The sequence below is a fragment of the Bombina bombina genome, chromosome 5 (assembly GCF_027579735.1).
Source record: "Bombina bombina isolate aBomBom1 chromosome 5, aBomBom1.pri, whole genome shotgun sequence".
In the NCBI taxonomy this organism is placed as follows: domain Eukaryota; kingdom Metazoa; phylum Chordata; class Amphibia; order Anura; family Bombinatoridae; genus Bombina; species Bombina bombina.
This window is the reverse complement of record NC_069503.1, coordinates 625,142,016-625,152,195: the sequence shown is the minus strand read 5'-3', so window position 1 is coordinate 625,152,195 and position 10,180 is coordinate 625,142,016. Positions and strand designations below refer to the sequence as shown.

At 37.2% G+C, this 10,180-nt stretch overlaps 1 protein-coding gene across 1 annotated transcript in view; it reads right to left on the bottom strand.

Moving 5' to 3' along the window:
- The window catches only part of SLC39A6 (solute carrier family 39 member 6), a 114,683-nt gene extending 104,725 nt beyond the window's left edge, over window positions 1-9,958 (bottom strand). Inside the window, exons 1-2 of the mRNA XM_053714585.1 lie at window positions 9,363-9,958; window positions 3,226-3,409 (exon numbers count right to left, since the gene is read on the bottom strand). Of these exons, the coding sequence (XP_053570560.1) occupies window positions 3,226-3,409; window positions 9,363-9,896 (718 nt within the window). The 5' untranslated portion in view covers window positions 9,897-9,958. The remainder of the gene's footprint in view (window positions 1-3,225; window positions 3,410-9,362) is intronic.
- Between the last annotated feature and the right edge of the window lie 222 nt (window positions 9,959-10,180).

Genomic DNA, 10,180 nt, shown 5'->3' with positions numbered 1-10,180 from the left:
ATTATACCAAACAGGTGATAAAGATCATCAATTTAATATGTAGGTTGAAACTAGGGATATGCATTTGGATGGTTCATTATCAAACGAATGCTGAATATGGTGGCTCTTTTCTGAGCCAGATTTCGTCTTGTGAAAGTGCAACACACAATTATCTAGATTTGCACAAAGAAACAGGGAATGTTACAGAACGTGGGCGCAGTGGTCGGCCACTTTCAAGAAAAATGAAAGACAGCAATCATCATGCTTAATTACCTTCACAACAAGAAGATGTCCAGCAGTGCCATCAGCTCAGAATTGGCAGAAACCAGTAGGACCCTGGTATCCCCATCTAATGTTCTGAGATGTATGGTCAGAAGTGGTCTTCATGGATAACTTGTGGCCAAAAAGCCATACTGCTGACATGGAAACAATGCCAAGCAATTCAACCATCCATAAAAAACACTGGAAAAATGGCAGCAGGTGCTCTGGACTGATAATTAAAAATATTTGGCTGTAGCAGAATTTTGCTTGCCAAAGGGCTGGAGAGCATTGCAAGAATGAGTGTCTATAGGCAACAGTGAAGTATGGTGGAGGTTCCTGGCAAGTTTTCCGAGTTGGGGATTTTGTCAGATTTAACAGTCTTTTCAATGCTGAGAATTAGACAGATACATATCCATCATGCAATACCATCATGGAGGCATTTGATTGGCCCCAAACTTATTCTGCAGCATGACAATGCCCCAAACATAAAGCCAAAATCATTAAGATTTATCTTCAGCATAAAGAAGAAGAACAAGGAGTCCATATGGCCCCCACAGAGCCCTGGTCTCAACATCATTGAGTGTGTCTAGGATTACATGAAGAAACAGAAGCAACTGAGACTGTCTAAATCTACAGAGGAACTGTTAGTTCTCCAAGATATTTAGAACAACCTACCTCCTGAGTTCCTTAAAAAAAACTGTGTGCAAGTTTAACTAGAAGAATGGATGCTGTTTTGAAGGTAAAATATTGATTTGATTTAGATTTTTCTTCTGTTCACTCGTTTTGCATTTTGTTAATTGATAAAAATAAACAATTAACATTTCTACTCTGGAAAACATTGTTACTTTACAGCATTTTTTTTACACCTGCCTAAAACTTTTGCACAATAGTGTAAGGGTCATAAAAAAAATCTGAAACATAATTAATCAAACTTTGTTACCTAGGTAAATTCCTCATGGTTTTCCATGAAAGTGCCAAAGGAACTACTGCCCTCTTAAAGGGACAGTTTACTCAAAAAATGTCTCCCCTTTGATTTGTTCCCAATTATCCACTTTACCTGCTGGAGTGTATTAAATTGTTTATAAGTATTTCCATTACCCTTATATTGGAATTTGAAATAGTTGATTTAGCCTGTGGTATACCCACCTATCATGAAAGTTTTTGGCCTTAAGGCCAAGCTGTGTAAACACAGTCAGCAGACGAAATGACACTCCCAGTGGGGTATATAAAAGATAATGTAATAAAATGTTAAAGGGACACTAAACCCAATTTTTTTCTTTCATGATTTAGATAGAGCATGCAATTAAAAGCAACTTTCTAATTTACTCCTATTATCAATTTTTCTTCATGCTCTTGCTTTCTTTATATAAAAAGCAGGAATGTGATGCATAGGAGCCGGACCATTTTTGGTTGAGAACCTGGGTTATGCTTGCTTATTGGTGGGTAAATGTAAGTCTCCAGTAAGCAAGCGCTATCCATGGTGCTGAATCTAAAATGGGCTGGCTGCTAAGATTTACATTCCTGCTTTTAAAATAAAGATAAAAAGAGAAGGAAGAAAAATTGATAATAGGAGTAAATTAGAAAGCTGCTTAAAATGTCATGCTCTATCTGAATCATGAACGAAAAAAATTTGGGTTCAGTTTCCCTTTAATTTTCCATTGTTCTCTCCAATAATTGGTCTTTGGTTTATGGACAGATATAAGATAAAGAAGCAAGTATATGTACACAATGTGATAACATAATGAGATCTGATTATACCTACAAACTCAACCCATTTTATTAGGTTGTGGCTTCAAAACACAAAATCAGCTAATTCATATACACAAATAAGCCTTAAAAAGCAAATCTCATACATTTTATTCTTTGCAGCTGGTAAAAAAAGTAATTGGAAACACATTAAGGGAAAAACTATTTTATAGTATACTGTCCCTTTAAATGCTGAGGACCAAGGCAGACTAAGAAGAAATGACATACCATGTAAAGGATTATATTGGGCTGGAGAATCCCATGGCTGTTTTGATTCTTGAAATGAAGACTACCACAAATGTTGGTGCCGAGGGGGGTTCATGAAAGGTAATAGGATCTCAAATGATGGTCACTAAAGTGTCAAGGGGGCTAACAATCTTGAATTGATTACAATTGTATCAAAACATTTCATACATACACGTGTGTGTGTATGTATGTATGTATGTATGTATGTATGTATGTATGTGTGTGTGTGTGTGTGTGTGTGTGTGTGTGTGTTTTATGTCCATATGGGATTTTTTAATCTTTCTTAAAAAATTCCTGTCTCTATTGTCCATTTAAATAGCTTTTTTGGCTTCATGTACCCTGTGTTCTCCCAATGATCTTTTTTAATGTTAAAGGGATAGGAAAGTCAAAATTAAACTTGCATGATTCAGATAGAGCACGTCATTTTAAGACACTTTTAAATTCACTTCTATTTTTAAATGTGCTTCGTTCTCTTAGTTTTCTTTGTTAAAAAATGAATACACACATATCATACACTAGTGGGAGCTGCTGCTAATTGGTGCCTGCACACATTTGTCTCTTGTGATTGGCTAAATAGATATGTTCAGCTTCCTGTCAGTAGTGCAATGCTGTCCCTTCAGCAATGGATAACAAGAGAATGAAGAAAATTTGATAATAGAATTAAATTAGAAAGTTGTTTAAAATTGAATGTTCTATCTGAATCATAAAAGAAAATTGTGAGCTTTACTATCCCTTTAAGCTAAAATTAGTAACTATTAAAATGTTCCAATCATCATTAAATAAACGTATCTTATAAATATTGAAATTTGTACTTTGTATGGCAGAATAATGTAGTGATATTAGAAAGTATTACAACTGCCCACATCCTGGTACTTCATAATGCGGCCTACCTGGCAGAATTCTCTCTAGAAAACACTGAGCACCAATATTTAAATAAGAAATAAGTTTTAATAAATGTATTTTGTGAATAAGACCCCAAACACTGATTCTCACCAACTTTTACTGAGTACACATGGTGGTTGCTTTCAGCCATAGCTTCCTCAGGAGCATGTATCAGGCAGGAGCTTCTGTCTATTTGGTTAATTATTGCTGGGCAGATGTAACCAAATTCTGCTGCTCCCAAGAGCATGCTCATATCCATCCCATGAGATATAAGCAGTTTCGAAGCATTTAAGCACTGGAAGACAAAAACAAGAGTTGTTAAAAAATAGCTAGATTAGAATGTAAATAAATATTTTACCCTTAAGAGACACTAAACCCAAATTTTTTATTTTGTGATTCAGAAAGAGCATGCAATTTTAAGAAACTTTCTAATTTACTCCTATTATCACATTTTCTTCAGTCTCTTGGTATCTTTATTTGAAATGCAAGAATGTAAGTTTAGATGCCGGCCCATTTTTGGTGAACAACCTGGGTTGTTCTTGCTGATTGGTGGATAAATTCATCCACCAATAAACAAGCTCTGTCCAGAGGTCTGAACCAAAAAAAGAAATAGCTTAGATGCCTTCTTTTTCCAATAAAGATAGCAAAAGAACGAAGAAAAATCGATAATAGAAGTAAATTAGAAAGTTGTTTAAAATTACATGCTCTATCTGAATCAGAAAAGAAAAATGTTGGGTTCAGTGTTAATCTTAGAGGCAGAACTTTTTACACTTTCTGCAATGAGATTTATTTATTTTTAGTGAAAAAAATTCTGAAGGTCATTGTAAAATTAAATTCAATATTAAAATTAGGTAGTTACATTTCCAAAGTGTTTCATAACTGTAGAATAAAGCCGTTTTTCTACAATATACTGCAACAGTTGAAAAATTCATTGCATATTAGCCGCAGAGAAAATAAATCATGGTTAAAATTTTAAAATGTCTTGAATATTTTTTTTCCCTTTGCTCTTGGGTCTACCATCACATAATTGTAAAGTAAAAATGTAGTAACAAAAAGGTGCATTGCTCACAAGAATGTCTTATATTCAGGAGTCACAGCTTTGCAGACTGGGAAGTAGGTGGGGTTGAAAAAATCCCTGAGAGCCTGGCATCGATCAATGCTGCCGCTTTGTAGCACTGTTCTGTATTTGATTGTTCTTTACAAAAAGCACTTTGCTCAGGCTGCAATGTGTTAATGAAAACTTACAGGGTGCAGCCAGAGCACAGCATTGTTTGAAGAGAACAGCCTCATGTGGAGCAGCAATGAAAATGACAGCTCCTGGATGTGTCCTGCACTTTCTGCAGACGTGCTGAATTTTCTGCAAAGACATCTAAGATCACAGCATGTTCTGCCTTGGGATTTTGTTAAAGGAACATAAAAGTGCAAATAGAAAAGGCTCTAGTGTGTCATATACAAGCAATAATGTAATAATAAATGTTTGGTGCATGTAACCCCTGCAATAGTAAGAACAGCAAAGAAAGAAACAATATTTAATTTATGTTTATATTGGCACTGCAAAACTCTACAATCATTTTCAAAGAATAATTAAAAATTATGAAAAAAGAGCTGATAAAGCTCATAAAATACTTATATGGATATAAAACCCACACATTTTATTTTGTGATTCAGACAGAGCAAACCATTTTTAAAAAGTTTCAAATTTACTTATATTATCAACTTTGCTTTGTTCCCGTGATATTCTGTGTTGTAGAGATACTTAGGTAGAGATCTGGAGCACTACATGGCAGGGAATAGTTCTGTCATCTAGTGTTCTTGCAAATGGATAACATTCTTGCAAAACTGCTGCAATATAGTGCTCCAGAAATGGGCCGGCTCATAAACGTCCCTGAATTTCAACAAAAAATATTAAGAGGACAAAGAAAAATTGATAATAGAATTAAATTACAAAAGTTGTTTAAAATTGCATGCTCTATCTGAACCATAAAAGAAAAGTTTTCGGTTTCATATCCCTTTAAGAGAACTTATGTATACACTCTTACTAGAAACACAGCACTAGAAAGCTTAGAGAGTTTTACATAGTTATAAGTAAAGGAGTATATAAGTTTAACACATTTTAGTAAAGCATCAAACACAAGGAATGTAACATGCGGTGCCTCTTTCAGAACTCCTTTATACATTCTGTTCCAAATATAAAACACAATGGGACATGAAAGTCAAAATTAAAAAGACCATTATAGTGGAAAATGATATGCTCTAATTCTATAGGGTCAAACACATACAATGCCTTGCAAAAGTATTCACCCCCCCCCCCTTGACTTTTTACCTATTTTGTTACATTACAGCCTTAAGTTGAATGTTTTATTAATCTGAATTTTATGTGATGGATCAGAACATAATAGTCTAAGTTGGTGAAGTGAAATGAGAAAAATATATACATAAAACTATTTTTAGAAATAGAAAACAGAAAATTGGCATGTGCGTATGTATTCACCCCCTTTGTTATGAAGCCCATAAAAAAACTCTGGTGCAACCAATTACCTTCAGAAGTCACATAATTAGTGAAATGATATCCACCTGTGTGCAATCTAAGTGTCACATGATCTGTCATTACATATACACACCTTTTTTTGAAAGGTCCCAGAGGCTGCAACACCTAAGCAAGAGGCACCACTAACCAAACACTGCCATGAAGACCAAGGAACTCTCCAAACAAGTAAGGGACAATGTTGTTGAGAAGTACAAGTCAGGGTTAGGTTATAAAAAAAATATCCAAATCTTTGATGATCCCCAGGAGCACCATCAAATCTATCATAACCAAATGGAAAGAACATGGCACAACAGCAAACCTGCCAAGAGACGGCCACCCACCAAAACTCACGGACCGGGCAAGGAGGGCATTAATCAGAGAGGCAGCTCTGAGACCTAGGGTAACCCTGGAGGAGCTGCAGAGTTCCACAACAGAGACTGGAGTATCTGTACATAGGACGACAATAAGCCGTACGCTCCATAAAGTTGGGCTTTATGGCAGAGTGGCCAGAAGAAAGCCATTACTTTCAGCAAAAAACAAAATGACACGTTTTGAGTTTGCGAAAAGGCATGTGGGAGACTCCCAAAATGTATGGAGGAAGGTGCTCTGGTCTGATGAGACTAAAATTGAACTTTTCGGCCATCAAAGAAAACGCTATGTCTGGCGCAAACCCAACACATCAAATCACCCAAAGAACACCATCCCCACAGTGAAACATGGTGGTGGCAGCATCATGCTGTGGGGATGTTTTTCAGCAGCCGGGACTAGTAAACTGGTCAGAGTTGAGGGAAAGATGGATGGTGCTAAATACAGGGATATTCTTGAGCAAAACCTGTACCACTCTGTGTGTGATTTGAGGCTAGGACGGAGGTTCACCTTCCAGCAGGACAATGACCCCAAACACACTACTAAAGCAACACTTGAGTGGTTTAAGGGGAAACATGTAAATGTGTTGGAATGGCCTAGTCAAAGCCCAGACCTCAATCCAATAGAAAATCTGTGGTCAGACTTAAAGATTGCTGTTCACAAGCGCAAACCATCCAACTTGAAGGAGCTGGAGCAGTTTTGCAAGGAGGAATGGGCAAAAATTCCAGTGGTAAGATGTGGCAAGCTCATAGAGACTTATCCAAAGCGACTTGGAGGTGTGATTGCCGCAAAAGGTGGCTCTACAAAGTATTGACTTTAGGGGGGTGAATAGTTATGCACATTGACTTTTTCTGTTATTTTGTCCTATTTGTTGTTTGCTTCACAATAAAAAAAAAATAAAAAAACACAACATCTTCAAAGTTGTGGGCATGTTCTGTAAATTAAATGATGCAAATCCTCAAACAATCCATGTTAATTCCAGGTTGTGAGACAACAAAACAAGAAAAATGCCAAGGGGGTGAATACTTTTGCAAGGCATTGTAGTATTGCTGGGTCGCTAATTTAAAGCGTTATGTTCCACTTTAATTGCCCTTTAAACTTTTATGAATTAGACATTTTTCACAGAAACACACATATGAAAGAAGTGATTTTTATTTAGATTTTGCATAAAAATTATTATTATGTAAGAGACACAATGTTTTCTATTCTAATAGAATGACACAGAAGTCTTCTGTCCAAATAGCAGTGTCATTAAGATCGTAAGAGATTCCTTGTGTACATGTAAGTCAAAAAGTTAGGAACTTTTTACCTCCCAAAATAAAAAAATAAACATTTTACAGGAACTTCAGAAGTGGCAATAAAAATTATTAGGCATGAGCAAAATTTTGGGATTTGGCATTCGTTTGCGAATATGGCCGCATGCATCGGAATTAGTTTTTTTGCCGGATACATCACTATGAAAGTGAAACACACAAAGGTCTCAATTTGAAAGATGTGTATGCTACTCTTTCACACTGATATATCTGGCTCCAAAACTAAACGAATGCCAATGCCTGCAGTCAAATTCGGCATTCATTTAGCCAACGAATGCCGAATCATGAAATATTGATAATCACTCTTTGGCTGTGTACAAGACATAGGCTGATAAGTAATGTTGGCATATGTGCTTCTTAGGGCGTACATATTCGCCCCTATCCACTCCAAGCTCTCCTCTGACGGGCAGCAATCCACTGCCAGAATTTAACATTGCACACAAGCACTATTTTGTGGATCAAACGGTGCATGAGCGCATTTACATTGTAAATAGAAGCGTTTGTGCAATATACAAAATGCTTCTATTAAAACGTATTGATGTTTTTTCAGTGACATACACACATATACTGTAAGTGCCCCAAGGCACCAGCATTCAAACACCACATCTTCTCAGAGAGTCAGCAGTGACTTATATATGACACAAATTAAGTCTTCACTGATGCAATACACACCACATGATTCCACAGCCAGGAATAGTGGAATCCTACTATTCTAGTCACATATGTGTGTATGCTGCTGAATCATTAATAACTTTTACTATAAGCATTTTTAAATATAGAAGTATGTTGCAAAAATGAGTTTATGTAAAACTGCACATTTCTATTTTGACCTTTCAAGAACATTTCAATTTTGACCTTTCTATCCCTTTAATAAAATACAAATGCATTCTCCGTGAACAAATGAGAGAAATTGGTACAACAGGTGGAAGGTAAACATAATAAATCCAACATATGATGTCCACAGGTGATATTTTGAGGTAAATTATGCCCTAGTTCTAAGTGTAGGATTGTGAGAATTTTGGAAAGGACTATCACAAATTTGTCTTCTGATGAAATTGTTACAAAACATATGGTTTTCCTATATGCAAGATATACTGAAAAATGTTATGAGTAAATTATAGATAGCCAAGCAGAAATACACATTCTATAGTGGCCAAAGTTTGCAAATGTAGTGCATCTGTAAAGTTAAAAAATATTGTTCTGGAAAGGTGTAATATGAGCAGTCTTTTGTTCAAACATGTATTCTCCCTAATGTGAGAGCAATGGTACACATAAATGTTAAAAAGCAGCAACATTTGGCTAAGGACCCTCTGGATGTGGAGGTAAAATCAAGAAAGGTAAGATACATCCACTTCCTGTACCAGAGTGGAATAAAATGTATTTAGTATTTGTGAACACAGCTGATACAAAATTGTTGGATATTTTTAAATGAGTTGTTAGTATATTAGTGCCTCCATCTTCCCTTTTAATTATCACAGCAAGATTTGAGATGAAGAAAAGTGTGATGTATTCTATACTCATCCTAATGCAGCACATATTCAAAGCAATACAAAACATTTTCCTTAAACTGCAATGACTACTGTTAACACTTAAAACTAAGTTGGATTACAAAGCAGTCTTTTGTAGCAGCTAAATGATTAATATAGCAAAATATCTCCCAACGATTATGTGTATTCTATCAGCAAACTGTTAAAAGCACAAATGCATAACCCCCTTCATTATAAACAGTAGCTAGTCATTTCTGCTTCACCAACAATAAAAAGAGGAAATAAATGTCATGCCCTCTCTGTTTTAATATTGTTATTAGATATTTGTAGAGCTCTAATTATGGTTGTTATTGCTGCACACAGCAGTATATACACTATATGTAGTGGCCATTCAGGGTCCTGATGATGGGAAAGGGTACATTGGGTCCTATAGTTTGATAAGTGATTTGAGCACCTGTGTTCCATCACTAATACATCATGGCATTTTCTGCATATATTATTTCATATACCAGACACAGCGTTTACTTCAACAACATAGCTTGCTGTCCCCCTCACCTCTAGCTGAGTTCCACCAATACTGCCGCCTGTCTGATTCTCCTCCGCTCTGTGATTGGCTTCCTCATCTGAGGACGTCACGTGTCGTCTGTCCCTCCTCTTCGGGCAGTGAGTAGTTTGTCCCGGGGGATGCGGGTGATGATGATGATGATGGTGGTGGTGATGATCATGGGGGTGATCGTGCCTGTGCTGCTCTCGGTTCCTGTGCCGATGTAAGGGCCTCTCCGCCATGCTCCTGAATCTTTCCACACCTAAGTTCTTCAGCAGCTGTCGGAAACCGGAGAGGGTCAAACTCTGGTTATTCTCTCCGTAGCGCCGAAAGAGTAATAGAAGGTGCTGACGTTGGGTCCTAGTTGCTAATATCTGGTCCACAACCGGTTGCACAGTGCTTGACGCCGCACTAGGATTAAAAACATCTTGCTGCGGGGGTAAAGTGACAGTGATGGACATCTCACCACCGGTACTCCACCGCCACAACATGGTAGTCATAAGCAGAAAGATAATACCGGGACAGCCGTTCTGCGACGACCACATCCTCCTCTTCCTCCTCGTGCAGTTTCACAGTCGCATCAATGCTGGTGCTAGAACGAATTGACCACGCCCACCTACAGGGGCAGTATGACGACAACTAAGATATTACTATAGATTTGATTTGGGGTGGTGAGCGGTCCTGGCTGTCACAGGATGTGGGAGTGTCCGCCTGACTGAGGCCGCGCCACTTGTGTCAGTCAAGCCCCGCGGGTTGGGGCAAGATGCTGCTGGCTGTGTAGTAGCTTTTAGGATTATAAGTTTAGACATTTAGAGCACGGTTCCTCTGC